The sequence below is a fragment of the Carassius carassius genome, chromosome 25 (assembly GCF_963082965.1).
Source record: "Carassius carassius chromosome 25, fCarCar2.1, whole genome shotgun sequence".
Taxonomy (NCBI): domain Eukaryota; kingdom Metazoa; phylum Chordata; class Actinopteri; order Cypriniformes; family Cyprinidae; genus Carassius; species Carassius carassius.
The window spans coordinates 17,337,929-17,357,912 of record NC_081779.1 but is presented as its reverse complement, the minus strand read 5'-3'; the positions used below and the strand labels follow the sequence as shown (position 1 = coordinate 17,357,912).

The following is a 19,984-nucleotide window of genomic DNA, read 5'->3' as shown; positions in this document are numbered from 1 at the left end:
GTTTCCTTTTTGAAACCTTTGTGTATGATTTATTTTGAATTTAGTAAAATATATATTTTTTGGAATATATTTCTATGATCCTCCTTCCTTGACTGCTTGGTCCCTCACAATCGCCCGAATTTGCAGTATGAACAAGATGTCTCCAAGATCTGAATAAAAAAAAGCATCAGTGATGTCCATCATATCATTGATGGACCCCTGCTACAGCAAGAAAGTGGAACAAGGAATTCAAACTCTACATATATAAGTTATCCACAACTACCTCAATGCTGTAGGAATGATGATCGTGAAAGATGAGAGAAGTGTGAGGTGATATAGCTCTTACCAATGCAGCTGGGCATGCTGCCGTTCCACTGGGCCAGAGCGTTGGGTACAGTCAGGCACTCGATGGCACTGGGCCCCTCCAGGACATATCCAGCACTGCATTCAAAACTCACCACGGCTCCTACTGCAAAGTTGTTCCCCGTTCGCCTGCCGTGTCTGGGCTCTGGGACTGAGCTACACTGTGTCGCACTAGTTCTAGGGACAGCTAAAGCAAATAAATGCACTAATGTTAGATGAACTTGAAAAAAGACCTTTCTGTACCTACCTAGCGAGAAATTATTTGCAACACATTATGTATGCAGTCATGCATCAGATTGTTACTGAAACTGGCACTTTAAGTGTGAACCACACAGTAGATACAGTGCACACAGCTAGTTTGGGATGTCCCAGAACACCACTACTTTTAACAGTTTTTTTAAAAGTTCACTAATACATTATTAAAATAAAAAATGAACTTGAGCCTAAATTAATGTATTTTACATCAGTAAGGTTACCAATCAACTAAGGTTTAACAAATGTAACGTTACTGTTACCATATAAAGGGGGTATTTTAAATTGATCACAGGTCGGGGGGTGCTCCTGATCAAATTATTTAGTCTAAGCATCAACATTCAAAAACCACTGTCCACTGTTATTTTTAAAAGAAAAGAATGCAACAAGCTCTTAATAATGACTTCATAAATGGGAAATAGGACGTTTCCGATAGCAATTGAAGGCAGCAGAGAAGCGCTATCACTCAGAACAGTACAGTGCCTTGTTTTGTTAACTTTGTGGTTTATTATTTGGAGTCCTATGGGACACGGTAACTTACAGCCCTCTCACAATATATATGTTTACAGATCTACTGCTTTTGCAGCTCAGAAATATTCACATAATCATGCAGCAAGTATGAGATCTGCACTCTGGCACGGTTAGCGCTCACACTTTAAATAACTGAACCACGCTCTTGCTCACCTCTTTCAACCGAGCCAGGGACTGCTAAACGGAGCGATCACACTAGTCAAACGAACCAGGCTTTGGGGGTTAAACGTGCTCCAGTATGGTTAAGATTGCCTAGTGTGAGCACACCTGAATTTTTTCCCGCACTGCACTCTGCTGCGATGGGTCCCGCGATAATGCAGGTCTCTACTTGGAAGGTGCCTGTAATAATGTTATTGTCGAGGCTCTGGACTCTGAGCCAAACTTGTTTTTCTATAACAAACTATCAAATATTTTCTATAAAAACGTTCATGTCCCGGCAGTGGCAAATAGCTTGTTTTATATTTAATTTAATTACATTAATGTTATAAGTTGAGATTTACAAGACAAATTTTAACTGCTACAAAGTAAAGGGAATACTGGAGTAAGAAAGCACCTTATTTGTTTTCAAACCAAGGGCCCGTTCTTCGTACGTCACTTATTACACCTGAGATGAAATTTCACATCCAAGATGATATCATCGTGCTAATCAGGATCTGACTAATTCAGTTCTTCGAATGCACCTGCTGTTGATGATTAGTATGGCTGGATTTAGATAATTGCGCGTTGGTTGGTTTAAAAGGTGTAATGTATCGATACTTGAAACACGATGCATTCATGCTTTCACGATCAGCAATGCAGCGATTAGTTGGTGGCATAAATCAAATGTGCACTGTTTTTATTTTGTTTTAATTTTATTTTTTTACACGATTCATAATTATTTATATTCACAATTTCTAATATTTTTAAAGGTTTTACATTTTTATTTCAATTTAGTGTAAGACTCTAATACAATTATTTTGATGTATAAATCTTTCAGTGAGCAAAACTGGCTGTGTCTGTAGTATTAAAGACTACACAAAACTTGTATATTATATTTAAATTAATTTTTAAATGATTATTAATTTCAATTATTGTCCCTGGATCAGTAGGATACTCTTGTAATAAAGTAGCGGTGGCAGTGGACAGATTTTAAGTATTAATTCTGCTTAAAAATATGCAATCTAATCCTGTTTACATTAAATAAACCTGCTCCCGCGCATGTTTAAGCTTCGTGCTGCTATGACAGCAAGTCTGGAATGAGCTTCGAAAAACCAAATAATCCAAGATCATGCCAAATTGTCAACAATCAAATCCAGCTAACTGAGTTACAAAAAGTATGAAGAATGGGTCCCAAATGTTATTGCACTTTTGTTCAAATACCAGTACTTTTAAATGAAAACAAGTGCACAATAACCTACTTTTGAATGTATTATTACTTGTGCATACAATCATGCAATTAATCGTGGTTAAATATTTTAATTGTTGCCCACCACTAATATATAAATATATATAAATACACGGATATACAAACAGCTGCTTTGTTTGAATCTCATTCCAATTTAAATATTTTATGCCAAATTCTCAATTCAAAATTAGAAATTAAAAAGGCATTCCCATTTCTAAACGTCATACAAAACAGGTTAACAAAAAATAAATAAATGAAAACCACTTTGTTATACAGGAAGAGAAATCAAAATTCTCAATTTACCTTGGTAGACCAGGTGGAACCCTCTTGAGCTCGACTGGCCCTTGGAAGAGAAGCGGATAAGGATCTGGTTGGAGGTGGCCAGTGGCAAAGATTCACCTGAAAGTACAAACAAGATGTCATGACATTTGGCGACATTCTAAAACCAATGACATTTGATGTTATTGACCTGCCACAGATGCCATATTTGTTTGAGAGAAGCAGCGGAGGTGAAGATTATTAATGAACAATGACTTCATATGCCCTTGAATGCATTGACCACTTTATCACATCTACTCATGCACCTTAAATTGTGGCTGTATAGATAATATCTTCCAGAAGCATTAAAAAAATCGAATAACTTTCAGCATTCAGGTTTGGAATTATTTGAGGGTAAGCAAATAATGACATAATTTTAATTTGTGGTAAACTATCCCATTGGATATGCAATTGCCGTATTGCTCACATTTAACATTGTATTAAAAAAAGAAACAGTCCTTGTATGTCTAATATTAGCATCAGTTTCAAATTAGCATTTTACTTTTACTTTTTGAATGTTCCCAAGCCCAGGTATATTATTAATCCCAATATCAAAATGCATCCCTCTCAGCATCGCTCATTATTAGCATATTTTATTTCTGTGATGTGGTGTGTGGGCTGAGGCTTTGAATCTACCCACAGTTCCCTGGGGCACAGTCGAGCTCCACAGGGGTTTAAAGAGAGCAGGTTCGGTGTTGACAAATTTGTGCAGTGGCCAGAGAAGATGAAACTGCTCTCCACTCTCGGTCATGTTGGGATCGACCAATGCTCCTGCTTATGCCTTTGGCATGCTGGGATGTTATTAGAACAAGTTTCCGTGGGTAGCCAACAGAGTGACAGCTACAGTAATAATCCAGTCAAGGCAGAGGTGTGGGGAAATCCTGACCGCTGATTTATTCACACCTGCTGTTTCTTCCGATGGCCACAATAATCTGCAGTGCTGCTTGTAAACTGTTAGGCCCATGTCACACTACACCACAATTTCAGTTGTGGGAAACCAGTATGGTGACCACAGCTTCACCTGCAGGAAGATACATCATGCAACATTCAATGATGTTGTGGAGCAGATTGACGTAGCCTGACACCATCCTGGCAGGGTTCCAGCAGACTGGTGTCATTGAGGATCACAGTGTCGAATCTGATGACTCGAAAGAGGTGGGCATGCCAGTTTGATAACCTCCGGAATTGCCTGAGCTCTTTAACAGTGATATGGAGGAGGAAGACTTGAGAAATGAAAAATTGCTCACAAACCAGGTTGGGGCTCAAATGCTTATAGTGCTTATAATTAATACCAGTAGCCTAATTTATGTGTTTCATTTTTGATTTAGGACTACCATTTTTCTTTAGTTCTGAGTCCCCCCCCCCCAAAACAAACAAACAAACAAAATTGGTAACCAAAATTGCATTCACAAATTTAGTAAAAGGGTTAGTTCACCCAAAAATGAAACTTATGTCATTAATGACTCACCCTCATGTCGTTCCAAACCCTTAAGACCTCCGTTCATCTTCGGAACACGGTTTAATATTTTAGATTTAGTCCAAGAGCTTTCTGACCCTCCATTGAAAATGTATGTATGGTATACTGTCCATGTCCAGAAAGGTAATAAAAACATCATCAAAGTAGTCCTTGTGACATCAGTGGGTCAGTTAGAATTTGTTGAAACATCGAAAATACATTTTGGTCCAAAAATAACAAAAAAATTATGACTTTATTCAGCATTGTATTCTCTTCCGGGTCTGTTGTGAATCTGCGTTCACGACACTGCAATGACGCTGCTGACGTACGATGCTGCTGACGTGTTATCTGGTGTGCCCGGGCTTCGTTTACTGTCAGAGGGAGACGCACGATGTAAGCAAATCAATCTTCGCAAACATGTCTGAGGATTTCGATACAGAGGAAGACTTGCATTTTTTTTGCCCAGCCATATTTATTTGAACCTGAAAACACGGACAAAGAACTAAGAGCGATGGAAGAAGCTCCTACACTTTCTGGACATGGACAGTCTACTATACATACATTTTCAATGGAGGGTCAGAAAGCTCTCGGACTAAAGATAAAATATCTTAAACTGTGTTCTGAAGCTGAACGGAGGTCTTACGGGTATGGAACGACATGAGGGTGAGTCATTAATGACATAATTTTCATTTTTGGGTAAACTAACCCTTTAAGATTAACCTATATTTTTTGCAAATGTCAACAATATATATATATATATATATATATATATATATATATATATATATATATATATTTGTTTTACACGAATCATAAGTAACAGTATAATGTTACAAAAGATTTCCATTTTCTTGAGCACCAAATCTGCATACATGTAAGGATTGGACTGTCTTTGTGGTGTTTTGCTCCCAGTGACCCAGTTTCTCTTTCATGTGTCCTTATTTGGTATCTCCTGTTCCAGTTCTTGTTGTCTCTTAATTAGTCATTCTGTTCACCCGTTTTCCTCCCAATTACCTCGTTATCCTGTGTATTTAAGCCACAGTCTGTTCAGTTTGTTTGTCAGGTCTACCAGTTGTGCACATGTGTCTTTCTTCCCTTTCCAGTGTGGATTTACCCGGTGTGTTGGATTTAATAAATGTCAGTTTCATTTATCAACGGCTCCTTCCGGTAGCATATCGTGACAGACGACCCGACCAAAACAGTTAATTCTGTGTGTTCCCACTGCACGGAGCTCAAGCTCGAGCCCAGCACTGATGAAGAGCCAGAGCCCATCTCGACAGACGAGCCATTGCAGAAGAGTGCCACAGTGTTGAGGATCGCCACGGAGCCAGAGCCTCAAGGATCATCAGACCAGGTGCGAAAGCTGGCTACAATGCCCAGCACGAGGGAGAAAGCCATGGACAGAAAGAGCACAGAGAGGAGCTTTGCCCAGCCATGGCTGAGGGTGAGCTGAAAAGGGATTTAGGAGAATGCAAAGCTGAGGAAAACTTAATTGATTTGTTTACCGACCTGCCCCCTTTCTTCCTTATCCGTCTGTGAACTCTGTCCCTCAAGTTCCTGAGTTTAGCCCAGAGAAAGTTCCTGTTCCCATCTCTAGCCCAGGGAAGGCTCCTGTTCCCATGTCCTGCCCTTAGAGGGCTCCTGGTCCCAAGTTAAGCCCGAAGGCTCACAGAGACCCTTCCACCCACCCTCTCTTGCCTCCTCCACTGCTGTCACCTGGAAGCCCCTCTGCTCGCCCTCAGCCTACCATCAATACAGTGCAAGCTCCGCGGGTCTGCCATCCTCCATTGTTACAGTGGCTGAAGAATCCATGGTTTCCGCTCCTAGCTCCCTCCTCTGTGCCATGACCCATCTGTCCACTGGCTCAACTGGGCTCCCTCCCTCCCTCCCTCCCTGGCTCCTCCATCCGACATCACTTCCCTGAACTCTGTCTGCTGCCCCCCTCCCCTCCTCCTCCTGAGCCTCCTCAAAGACTTCCGTGAGGTGGGGTGAAATCTCAGGATTGGACTTTTTTTTTTTAGTTTTTATAATAGCAATTTGCATATACTCCAGAATGTTATGAAGAGTGATCAGATGAATTGCATAGTCCTTCTTTGCCATGAAAATGAACTTAATCCCAAAAAAACCTTTCCACTGCATTTCATTGCTGTCATTAAAGGACCTGCTGAGATCATTTCAGTAATCGTCTTGTTAACTCAGTTGAGAATGTTGACGAGCACAAGGCTGGAGATCATTATGTCCGGCTGATTGGGTTAGAATTGCAGACTTGACATGTTAAAAGGAGGGTGATTTTGAAATCATTGTTCTTCCATTGTTAACCATGGTGACCTGCAAAGAAACGCGTGCAGCCATCATTGCGTTGCATATAAATGGCTTCACAGGCAAGGATATTGTGGCTACTAAGATTGTACCTAAATTTATAGGATCATCAAGAACTTCAAGGAAAGAGGTTCAATTCTGGTTAAGAAGGCTTCAGGGCATCCAAGAAAGTCCAGCAAGCGCCAGGATCGTCTCCTAAAGAGGATTCAGCTGCGGGATCGGAGTGCCACCAGTGCAGAGCTTGCTCAGGAATGGCAGCAGGCTGGTGTGAGCGCATCTGCACGCACAGTGAGGCCAAGACTTTTGGAAGATGGCCTGGTGTCAAGAAGGGCAGCAAAGAAGCCACTTCTCTCCAAAAAAAACATCAGGGACAGATTGATCTTCTGCAGAAAGTATATTGAATGGACTGCTGAGGACTGGGGCAAAGTAATATTCTCTGATGAAGCCCCTTTCCGTTTGTTTGGGGCATCTGGAAAAAGGCTTGTCCGGAGAAGAAAAGGTGAGCGCTGTGTCATGCCAACAGTAAAGCATCCTGACACCATTCATGTGTGGGGTTGCTTCTCATCCAAGGGAGTGGGCTCACTCACAATTCTGCCCAAAAACACAGCCATGAATAAAGAATGGTACCAAAACACCCTCCAACAGCAACTTCTTCCAACAATCCAACAACAGTTTGGTGAAGAACAATGCATTTTCCAGCACCATGGAACACCGTGCCATAAGGCAAAAGTGATAACTAAGTGGCTCGGGGACCAGAATGTTGAAATTTTGGGTCCATGGCCTGGAAACTCCCCAGATCTTAATCCCATTGAGAACTTGTGGTCAATCCTCAAGAGGCGGGTGGACCAACAAAAACCCACTAATTCTGACAAACTCCAGGAAGTGATTATGAAATAATGGTTTGCTATCAGTCAGGACTTGGCCCAGAAGTTGATTGAGAGCATGCCCAGTCGAATTGCAGAAGTCCTGAAAAAGAAGGGCCAACACTGCAAATACTGACTCTTTGTATAAATGTCATGTAATTGTCGATAAAAGTCTTTGAAACGTATGAAGTGCTTGTAATTATATTTCAGTACATCACAGAAACAACTGAAACAAAGATCTAAAAGCAGTTTAGCAGAAAACTTTTTGAAAACTAATATTTATGTAATGCTCAAAACTTTTGGCCACGACTGTACAATTCTATTTTGATCAAGTGAGTTGAATATTTAAAAAAAAAAATTACTACAAACTTGATTTACATGAGGTACACATTCACATTCAAATGGTATTTAATCTACATGAAAATGAATCCCAAACTCAAAGTGTTGCTAAGACCTACTTAAATCACCTGTTTCACCCTCAGTAATAAATAGCATAACGGTAACTGTGTGATAAAATAGACTTCCATGGTAGCTTGTTAATATGGGCAGCAAATAAATACACTCCGCTTTTGCATGTGGCCTTTCTCTGCCTGTAAGAGAACAGAATCCTTTTGTATCGTTTAAAATAAGTTTCCAATTGTTAATTCACAGAGGACGACTTCACTTGAAACTTGTGCAGATTATTCATTCCCTATACATGATTTTCTAAAAAAAATTGAGAAACATCCATCAAAACTGACAACTGTGCTTATAACAGTTGTGACATATAGCAACTTTTGTTTCCCTTCTCTCCGCAGCACAAAAATTTAATAGAAAATCTGCTGTTTTATGCTGCCCAGTATCAATCTTGTCTATTCCCTGCTCTCTATTCATGCTCCAAAATGTGCATTATTTCCAGCAGTCCCCAGCAAACTTCACTGATTTCACACCGGCATCTGAAGTTAAAAAGCGCATCTCAGATAGTATATGCGCTCTGAGCGGTTCAGCTTCCCTGAGCGCAGGGTTTCACGCCGTATGCTAATCGTGAGGGTTTGACTGGTGTAAAGGGTGAAGAAAAAATAGAAATGTACACAGCTCATCTGCGTTGTCATGGGAATGTCAGAAGCAGAGAGATCAAGCGAGGAAACCCTAATAATCTTCGAGCCGTTAATCTTCGAGCAGAAGTGACCACATTAAATGGAACTCCATTATGGCTAAATGAAATCTTTCAGCCTCTCTGTCTCACTGGGGATCTATTTAGCTAGTCTGTTTTTGCTTATTTGATTATGTTTTCTTATCTGTTTTAAGGAAGTGAGCCCTATTTACTGGATCCCAGTGAAATATGTTTGTTGGACTGTATTAGTCATCAAGCTTGTTATTCATTTTATTCTCTTGAGTACATCATCGCTCATGTATGCCATCGTCATTAATTAAGTTTAAACCATTTAGATTTTCTTGAGCACCAAATCAGCATACAGTATTAGAATGATTTGACATTCAGAGATTAGTTATGTGCAAAACATACATACATATTTACATAAATAAACAAAGTGGGTTGTCTGAACTAGTCTACTTATCGATTATCTTAAATGATAGTCCACACAAAAATGACAATTTAAAAATGTTAAAAATTTTAAGAAATTTAATTTAAAAAAAGAAAAAGGAAAAAAAGAAACAAAGAAAAAAAAGGTATTACTTATTTCATGTACCACTTTCCACATTTCATACAGTAGGAGTCATTATTCTTACAATTCCATTCGGTGGTGCAAAAATGTCACACTTCAGCTTTAAATTGTGGTATTTGTGAATCGCACAGCTTTGTGTCTCTTTTACTTTTAGATGCAACTCATCTTGGCAACTGAGTTGCTTAATTGATGACTTCTATTTACCTTTGGGTCTGAATGCAGCCTCTTTAGCATTCATCCCCTAATGCCAGTATAGACCAATAGAGTCAAGTTAATACTGCTTGAGAAAGGTTTACTGACCTGTGTGGGCTCCAGAGAGAGAACTCAGGACACGGGCATGCTGGGTAGGCCCATCATACACCTCCACAACATCATTTAGTGCAGTCTGAAAGAATGCAAATTGGCTGAACACCACTGCAGAAAGAAAAAGAGAAAAATTGAAGAGACGTAATAACATAACATCAATGAATTATTCAGCTAAAACCATGACTCTGCAAATGTTAATTCAATAGTAAAAGACGGACCCTAATCACACCTGTAAACCACCTGTTGTCCTCTCTATAGAAACCTGGTGCTTAGTAGAGTAATTTTCCAAATGAGAGCCATAAAAAAAGAAAACCTGTGTTGCGATGCTCCCTATCCCACAGCTGTTCGAAGCCATTATGACAGCCTACGGAAATTTGTGCCTTAATTAGCTCTGCTTTCACAATGTTTGGCTTGACCAAGGCAAAATACAGACAGGCTCACCTCTGCTAATTCACACTCTGTAGGAACCCCAAACTGGTCAAACGACATCTGTGTTTTATGTATAAAACTAAAGACTCAGATGGTCACGTGAAAGCTGCTGGGGTTATATGAGGGGATATCCAGAAATTGTCCATAGCTAGAGGCTCTATAGTCCTGAAAGAAGGGCAATATAGGTCAAAGTCCCATTCGAAGATGGTCAGTTTACTCTGCCTCCAATCTGCAATGTCTCCAGGCTGCTATCTTGGACATGTAAATCCAACTACTTAAATGTGATAATACTAAAATCACAAAAACTGCTTGTTAAACTAACATTTATATAATATTTAAAGCAGCAATAAAATAAGACATGAACTGTGCCATAAATGTTGTTTATTAATGCTCAAATAGCATTAAAAAGGGCACATGGTTGGTCCAGCCAACATGCATGTGCAGTTTCTATGCATTAGATACTCCAGTTTATGGGATCTGGAGTAGAGGTCGACAGATTTATCGGTTTTACAGATTAATCAGCACCGATAGTTGATTGCTGGAACAATCGGTTATCAGAAAAATCCATGCCGATAGTTTTCCGGGTTTGTCCTTTGCTTGAGCGGCTGATAGTTTACCGGGTTGAGTCCATTTGCTGGAGCGGTTGAGAAGGCTTCTTTTTTCATGATACAATGCGAGAGCGGCCTCTAGTGGCCGAAATCACTGACAGCACGTGCTGTTCAGACATGTGACGCTGAACGCTGAACAGATTGAGAAACAGACAGAAAATCCTGCCACGCCTCACAGCACCATTCACATAGTTTTCCATTAAATTACATTATATTCGCCCCGAATCGTTGTTATTGTACATAATGAGTTGTATATTGCGCATTTCCGTCAAAAGGTTTGTCTTTCTGTGGCTCTTATAAAGTCTGTATGCTTCATTTATAGAGCTGTAATATAGATCGCTCTTTCCGTTTGCTCCGTTTTTTAAACACTGAACTTCAAACTTATATTTGCCTCATTGTTCATTCTTGAAGTAAACTTGTGTCTGTTTGGTGGATAAATAAACTGTTTTAGACCAAGGCTCGAGTTTCATTTATTTTGCAACCCGTCAAAATAAAAGTCCAATTTTGAATTCTATTTTTTAGTAGAATGTACATAGTCTACTACTACTATTACTAAAATGAAACAAATATTATTTTTTAAGGAATAATCACACAACATTTCTTCCATGTTTTAATGTTATAAGTAAATCCCCTTTGTTTGCCAAAAAATATTGCTTAATTTTAAGTAATTTAAAGACAAATAAAATTAGTGTTTCATGCCTTGATTTGATAACAATAAAAATTTAAATACACACAGAATTTTGGAGGGAAAAAAATCATTAGGCTTCTTTAAGAAAAACAAAAAAGTTGTTTTATGCATTCAAATAATTAGACATGCTAAAACAGAATTTGGTAACAATAAAAAAATATGTTGAGAAAAAAATAAAACATTTCATAGGGCCCTAATCATGTAATTTTTGTTAGAATTGTATTAAATTGATTTGAAAATTTATAAGTTTCATGATTTTATTCAATTAGACTTACTTTATTATGATTAATAAACTTTAATTTAACTATTAAAAAGGAGTGGAGTAAAATTAAAATGGAAAAAACAGAATCCAGAAAATTTAAATAACAGAATTTGGAAATAAATAAAATGGAATTTAGGAAAAAATTAAACAGATTTCATCACTATTTTATTTTATTTTTTCAGTATCCATCTTAAACACTATTGGTTGATTAATCGGTATCAGCCAGTGTGGTCCAACCTAGCTATCGGTATCGACAAAAATATTCAATATCGGTCGACCTCTAATCTGGAGTATCTAATGACATTTGGAGTGATGTGACGACCAATTGGCGATTGCATCTTGGCGATTGTAGGGAAATTTACAAAATATCTTCATGGAATATGATCTTTACTTAATATCCTAATGATTTTTGGCATAAAAGAAAAATCGACAATTTTGACCCATACAATGTTTTTTTTTTGTTGTTTGTTTTGGCTATTGCTAAAAATATACCCCAGCAACTTAAGACTTTGTTGAATAGATGAAAGTAGATACCAAGCACTGCATAGGCTTCACTATATGAATGAAACATTTAACATTTATCCTTATTAAAGCTAGTAATGTTAGTCAAGATTAGTGAGTGACTTTCTATTTTTCTTGATTGACATTGAAGAGACAGACAGCAGAAACAATATTAGTCACTTTTAAGAGCTGTACACATCCAATTTATTGATACTCACACGTTTTCTTTCTCAGCTGTTTATGTTAATTTCAGTCATAAATCAAGACGGGCATTTTTACACAATTGTGTGTGTATTTGACCGCTGAAGCACAGTAATTGCTGAAAGAAATCTGAATTTACGATCACATGCTGGACTTTCGTGCACGTCCCGTGCTTCTTTTTTTTTTTTTCTCGTTCATGCAAGTTTCTTATTCACTCCTAAATTGTCGATAACTTTAAGTTATCCAGTTCTGTGGATATATAACATTTGGCACCGCCAGTTTTCATGCAATGCACTGAACACACATTGTCCTGCTGTCGCACGTCGACACAACTCAGAAAATATGTCTCTTATTAAGACGCTGTCATTCTTATAGTACCTGTACTAGTAAAATGAGGAATCGTACTGTTTTTAAAAGAGGGGTATCACGATATCTTTTTAGTACCGGCATATTGTGCAACACTAGTTGCTACTGAAAGGTTTAGGACTGTGTGCATTTCCTGTGATGACATTTAAATTACTGAGATAAATGGGAATGCTAACAGTTAGCTTTCCTATTATACTGTAGACGTCCTTGGTTGTAATGCTACAGAAGTTCATGAATATTACTGTGTGCATGTATAGTATGTTTACACATGTGCTTACTTACCATAGTCTTTCGGTACAACGACGGAGTACAGGCAAGTCCTGCCACTGCTGTAGTTTCCAGGAAAACCAGGGGAGAGCACCACCCCCTCCAACCCCGAATACTGACCACCGCATAGAGCTGAGCAAGAGGTACAGCCACAGAAAGAAGGCATTAGAGACTAGTATTCTGTCCTCCCTATCTCCTCTCTGCCATTCCCTCTGCATCTTAAATTACAAAGTATTCCTCAAGGTTACACTGCAAAGTTGAGCCTTTGCTTATTTCCAAGGGAACGGCAGCAGATGTGACAAACACTAGGTTTTTGACATCGTAAGAGCATTTATGGTTACAGAAAAAAAGCTTGAACAAAAATTTGTGCCATGCTTTTACCTATGCAAACTGGTTTTGGTTTGTTCCAGCCGGGCTTGCCATCTCCCCCCATGATGCAAGTGAGACTGGCGTCTCCCTCCAGCGTATAGCCGTTGTCACAGTAATAGGTGACAGTTGCCCCCAGCTTCAGCTCAGTACCAACACGAGTACCATTACGCAAAAAGCCTGGTTCAAAGCATGACTCTCTGGGATTTTCTGTTGAGGAAAAGAAGGATAAAGAAGAAAAGGCAGGAAGATATAATGATTCATAGTTATTTCTGTAAGACAGATAATCCAGTGTGCAGAGGTTTCAAATCGAAGACATGCCAATCATATACTAAATAAAAAATCTGTAAAAACTTTTTAGTCTTCTTATTTTAACATTTAACATTTTAGTCTTCTCATATACAGTGGGTAGAGGAAAGAATCACCAATAATCAAAATAATCAATTTTTTTTCTTTGCAGTCTGAAATGAAGACGGACACAGTTATTTATATATACAGCTGTATTTACTCAGTGCAACTTCTAATTTCTATATCCCATTAGGGTGACCACCTGTCCCGCGTAGCACGTGTGCGCACACATCGCTTGAAGCCCAATCCATCCGTCCCACAAATTGAGACTGTGTCATGCATAATCAATGCTTGCTCAAAAAAAGTTGGTCGCTCTATATCCTCGAGTCCTAGGCAGGCAAACGAACATTACTTGACAGTTCAGCACGCTACTGATGCCACACCGACCCCTCAGTTGAACTGCTGACTAGGTTGTTGTCAACTTTTTTGTTGTTGTTATGACAGTGCACGCATGTGCATACCAGACACACTGGGAAGGAACTTTTAGATGCACGCTTTCCAATTCGAAAAATGGAGAAAGTGAGGCACCGCCATCATCAATTAAAAAAGAGGTGTGTCCTGTTTCAAACAGTTTTTTCATGCGCCTGCCTTTACTAACATGCAAGTTCACCATGCTTTCTCCCCCTTCTTGTTCCGTGAACCTCTGGAGTTGTTTTTTAGACTTTTTTTTTTAAACTGTTCCTGTGGTGTTGAGCAACTACCATTCATTTTAATCCTATAATTTTAAATTATAATTTATTTAAAGTGAATAAATTGTAATGAAAAATAAATAAAATTAAATAGCTAAAGTAAATCGCAAGTAGAAGTGCATCTGTCAATTCTGTCATGAGCATACATCAGCAATTACACATGTTTAGGGGAATAGGGCATTATTAATATACCATTTAAGGTGGTATGTGCTAGAAATGGGTAAACCACTATCAGTGAGTCTGCCCATAGGGTGGGGGCACCGCCGCGCAAGGCAGTGTACCACATTGTCCCTCAGAAACATATCCCTTGTCCCCACTTGGGCTTATTAGCAGGTGGTCACCCTATATCCCATACACCTCATTCTGCTATATTTTCACAATTCATTTACCAGCTTTGGCGAAAAATATAATTATTGACCCTGCTTGCGCAGGTTTTGAAGAACCAACAGCTGTAGATACTATGAAAGGTCAGTACTGGAGAGGATATGTTGAAATGTTTCTCAAAATAATCACAACTGAGACTCTCATGGGCTAAAAATAGAAGAAAAAAGACAGAGGAGGCTCTTTGTGTGAATAAGTGCCCTTCAAAGGTGCTTCAAATGAGCGCACATAGATACTTTCACCAATTCACAATCCAGAAATATGCCACAGCAACCTACATGCTCCGTGTTCATTCTTACTACCGTATTCTTCGGACTATAAGTTGCAACTGAGTATAAGTCGCATCAGTCCAAAAATACGTCATGATGAGGAAAAAAACATATATAAGTCGCACTGGACTATAAGTCGCATTTATTTAGAACCAAGAGAAAACATTACCATCTACAGCCGCGAGAGGGCGCTATATGTCTTCAGTGTAGACTGCAGGAGCACTGAGCTGCATAGAGTGCCCTCTCGCGGCTGGAGACGGTAATGTTTTCTCTTGGTTCATTTCTCATGGTTCATTTCTCTCGGTTCAGGTCAAATTAATTTTGATAAATAAGTCGCACCTGACTATAAGTTGCAGGACCAGCCAAACTATGAAAAAAGTGCGACTTATAGTCCGGAAAATACGGTACATATCTGCATCACACAGCAAAATATTTGTTGCATGCATTTCCTGTAGTGTTCATTCTGATGCCGTGCCCTTCATGGCCCGATAGCATACTGAAACTGGCTGCAATCTGTTTGCTGTGGCTGGTGCTCCAGACAATCCATAACGCAGTTCATCATCCTGTTACTGGTTCCTCACCGTTCTAACAAGACGAGTGCGAGACGGGCATTAATTAAGATTGGACCACAGCCAGCCTTAAGGTCTAGCTCAGGTGTCCATTGATCAGGTTGTGTATGAGTGTGTGTTATTGCATTTAGGCATGGCAAATGTTTGAGCAGGCAGGGAATACTCTGGACGAGTAATGGAGTGTGTATGTGTGTGTGGTGATTATTTAACTGTCGGTCAAGCATGCAGAGCGTTGGCTCACATATTGCACCTCGGAGGCCAATCAGACATGGTTGTGAGTCTGTGAGAAGCTGATAGGTCTGTAAAGAGGTTGACAGCACCTGAAGCTCGTTCCAAAAGCAGCAGCACAAACAGATGAGCCAACGTGACCCCGAGCCAGACCGGCTAAACTAACACTTCTGTAAGGGTTAAGCTGAAACAAACACACTTTTTGTATGTTTACGATTTTCTTCCACATTATTAGTTTATACTAATTCATTGTGATGAGACTGGGGTCTGGAACTGGAGCTTTTGAAGTGCCACACACTGTGTCCATCTGCTGCACCAGATTGAGAGAATACTGTTCCTCATTCACCAAGCCCAGCAGAGGGTGATCTATAGAGCACGTTCTCTCTCTTTCTCTCTGACTCTGACCAATGCATGCCAGCGATGGCCATCAGTAGGTCGTTTTCTATTGTGGTTCACTGTAAGTTCATTGACAGAGACTGTAAAAAGCATGCATAACAAACATGGTGTGTAAAAGCATCAATGCGGTGGCTGCTGTTGTTGTTCTGAATCATTTGGCTTACTGGATGCCATGAGACCAGTGTTAATTTCACTATATTTACAAAATTAATTAATGAATTAAACATGCTTCTTTTCCTTGCTTTTTACAAAAATAGGTTAAACTGTCATATATGAATTATTATAGAAAACAGTATCAGTGCCTCAGTAAAACTCCACCTATTTCAAAAACCTTTGAAACAAAGGCAAAACAAAGGCATTTTATATAGATTTCTGATGGTCCACTGAGACAAGGATCATAGAAGAATTGTGACAGTTTTGTCGGTATCTCTGTTTATTACTTCCTTGCCAAAGGTACATTTTTAGCCTTTTTCGGACTCTTGGTGAGTGCTGATTTGGGATCTCTGATCAGACTAGTCTGTCACTTCATGAATAAACTAATAAGCGAAAGTGTCATCAAACAAAATGAGGTCAGCAGGGCGCATACAGAGAGAGCAAACTCGTATTTGTTCTCATTTGTGCTGAGCCTTTAGTGTGACAGCAAAACATTGATCAAATGCCAGCTTTAGTGAGCGCATTCTGGCTTTTCATTTTCATAATTCTTCTCTAGACGACTGCGAGGAGTGCCACAGGTCGATAATTATATGCTACATGAAAGCGGTACGAGCATGAGGGGGTGATCAAGGCAACAGTCAAAGTGCTGTTGCAGTACGGCACACTACAGAAACGAAAGAACAAAAGGCAAAGAACAAAGAAAAACGGAAAATTAAGGTGATTCTGATACCACTATTTAACCAAATTCTCATGCAATACAGGTACAGATTCCAAGTTCCTACAAAATGGGATAGCAAGCAACATATTCCTCCCACCACAGAGGGGCAACATACCAGTGTACTGCAGGACAAATCCATTGCTGCTGAGTGAGGCGTCACTGCGGAAGGCCAGGAAGAGAGTGTTGGAGCTGCTCTCAATGCGCCCAGGGAAGTCCGTGCCGTAAAAGCTGCCCAGCAGAGGGCTAAGAGAATCAGGCCCATCATAGACGTGCAGGAAGTCGTAGCTTGGCTCTAAACTAAAGCTAGTGGGTAGAAGTAATCATGTAGGCTATTAATAAACAACCAGCGTTGTTATTTTAACTAAAACTGTTAAACCACTATCAAAAATGTTTTCGTTAATTTAAATAAATCTAAAATTATAAATATTAGAAAACTTGTATAACACTGTTTACTTCAATATGGTAATGTAAATCCAGGAAAATAGGAGACATTAGTAAAAAAAAAAAAAAAAAAAAAAAAAAAAACTCTTACTGATTAAAAGTGAGTGATATGATGTTATCTGGCATTACTGTTACTGTCCAATCACATTCTCTGCCATGAGGATAGGGCTCTGGGTATTCAGGTGACAGGATCAGCCCACTGGGACCAGTCAGATTGCCTCCACATGGAGCTGCAATATAAAAGGAAGGAAAAAGAAACAGTGGGAATTAAAATACTGAACATACTGCTTGCAATTTCAAAATGTAGGACTTTAATGCTAAATATTAGAACATTGGTTCTCAACCAGCTTCCAAACTAAGCCTCACTAAGTTATAGATCAATACAGTTTTTAAAAAGTCATCGAGTAGAAATCGAGTAGAAATTACTTATCCTCATCCAGTAAAAATGGAAAAAGTCATGGACCTTCAAATATTATTGTTCACAAATAAAGGACCTGGAGTAAGCAAAACTCCCCGCTGATCTAGAACAAAGTTGTAATTTTGCTTTTTTGAGATAAACACTTCCTGTTTTAACCATTAGCAAATATGTAATTATCTAGTCCCAAAGATTATTAAGTAAATGAAGTCATGTGCTCAGCTCAGCAGTTGCAGGTTTTTAAAAGAAAACCTGGAACAGGCAAACATCTCCAGGGTTTTGCCTGTGGTTCAGGTTAACATTAACACAAACTCATACTGAGTTTAATTGAGTTAAATTAATTGTTAAATGATGTAGCTGATGTAAGAGAACAGATTCCTCATCTCGTAATAAATTATCCCCCTCATGTGGTCAATAATGTGGTGAATGCTCTTTTGTTTTTATTCTTCCTGTGATTTGAAAACATATTTTGTATGTGTTATATTTAAATTAAGTGTTGAGCTCATTATATAATTGCACTTTTGCTTGTGTGATACTGATTAATTTTATGTCTTTCTTTATGTGAAACTGATGGGAAATAGTTATTTCCTGTGAATGTGGGAGTCTTGTGATTAATTTGGCTGCTATGAGTAAATTGTTAAAGGACTAACAGTGCAGTAAATGATGAAACTATTTGTGCAAAAAAAAATTATACATATATATATATATATATATATATATATATATATATATATATATATATATATATATATATATATATATATATATATATATATGATAACAAATACTAGTTTGCACCAAGAAGCAGCACAAGAGCATAACTACGTGCTTTCAACAGCTAAAATAACTGGAAGTGTATGGCATCATGCACATTCAAGATGCCTGCTCTCCCGTTAAAAATAAAGTGTAAAGATGGAGGGATCACTGTGGAAGTGTTGGTTGAGGAACGGAGCATTTACATTTCTTAATTTGCCATGCTCTTACCAGAACAGGTGGGTGGATCAGGCTGCCAGAAGAAACGGTTGTTGATTTCGGTACAGGTGATTTTGGTCGCCCCCTGTAGGAGGTATCCGGGATCGCACTGGAACAGCACATGATCCCCTGGCTCTCTGCTGTCTCCTATGCGGGTGCCATTTGTTGGAATGCCAGGATCATTACAGGAAGTGGCAGTTGAAACTGTAGAAAGGAAAACATCCAGTCAGCAACCTTAACGTAGTTAATGGATCCAATTGTCTCGATATAGACCAATGGTTATCATCCTTTTTGACCCGAAGTCCTCCCACTGTCAAAGACAGCCACTATCCTTGGACTAAGAAATAGACAGTCTGTTGTTTATGAGTTACCAATCTAAGTTATTTGCTGGTTTGTGGTACTGACCTACCATGCATTTTAAACATCCACAATAACTGCTATAAGCCTGTGTACTACCTGCACTGAATCTGTAGCAACTAGATGACAGCTCTATTCAACATGTTTCTACACACGTTCATTTATTTATCTAAACACCTGCATCTCTGTGGTACTCTCTCAAAGATGCTTTAACCCAGATGGGTTGTTTTAAAAGTAAAATGTGAGGTTTTGGAACAGAAATATCATGGCATTGATGCATAATGGCATATTATTTCTTTTCACATTTTATGTAAAACATTTTATATCTTTTTTGAGTCTCTAAGGTATCACTCAAGAAATCAGGACACTGTGTTTGGAGTGATGGCTGATGGAGGTGGGCGGGGATGGTTACCCTGGTTACAAGCTGACAGCAGACAGAAGCACATAAACCTTGGTTTAACAGGTTTCAGTGTTATTGTCAGTGGAGAGGTTGGATCTGTAAGGTTGTGCTGTCGGAGGCTTTAGGAGAGGCTCTAAGATGGTGCTTCTCTATTGTCATTCTGGAGCTCAAGTACTGTCTCCCGCTAGCAAAGTTTTTATAAAAAAAAAATATGAGTTTCAGGATGGAGATGGAAGGAAACATCAAGCTGCAAATAAAAATTTCCAAAAACAACACTGACTTACAAGCTCGCTTGGGGAGTAATATGTTATATTCAGTAAAACATGGAAACACATTTACTGAATACATTTCTAGATACAAACCAAAAATATCATGCAACTTGCCTCAAGGCCTCATGTTACAGAATAATTTGCTCGGATGATTGGCTACTACTGGCTCATAGAACTGTCCAACCAATTGTTTAGATACTTTACACTTTGTCTACATGCTCAAAATAGCAAGAAATTTATTAAATTTAATAAAATA

General features: G+C 38.9%; 1 protein-coding gene across 1 annotated transcript in view; it reads right to left on the bottom strand.

The window, feature by feature from the left end:
• Positions 1 to 19,984, bottom strand: part of LOC132104306 (CUB and sushi domain-containing protein 2-like) — a 318,325-nt gene that overhangs the window by 72,007 nt on the left and 226,334 nt on the right. Inside the window, exons 27-34 of the mRNA XM_059509682.1 lie at positions 18,715 to 18,906; positions 17,407 to 17,545; positions 16,990 to 17,177; positions 13,139 to 13,333; positions 12,773 to 12,889; positions 9,430 to 9,543; positions 2,813 to 2,908; positions 326 to 529 (exon numbers count right to left, since the gene is read on the bottom strand). Coding sequence (XP_059365665.1) covers positions 326 to 529; positions 2,813 to 2,908; positions 9,430 to 9,543; positions 12,773 to 12,889; positions 13,139 to 13,333; positions 16,990 to 17,177; positions 17,407 to 17,545; positions 18,715 to 18,906 — 1,245 coding nt within the window. The remainder of the gene's footprint in view (positions 1 to 325; positions 530 to 2,812; positions 2,909 to 9,429; positions 9,544 to 12,772; positions 12,890 to 13,138; positions 13,334 to 16,989; positions 17,178 to 17,406; positions 17,546 to 18,714; positions 18,907 to 19,984) is intronic.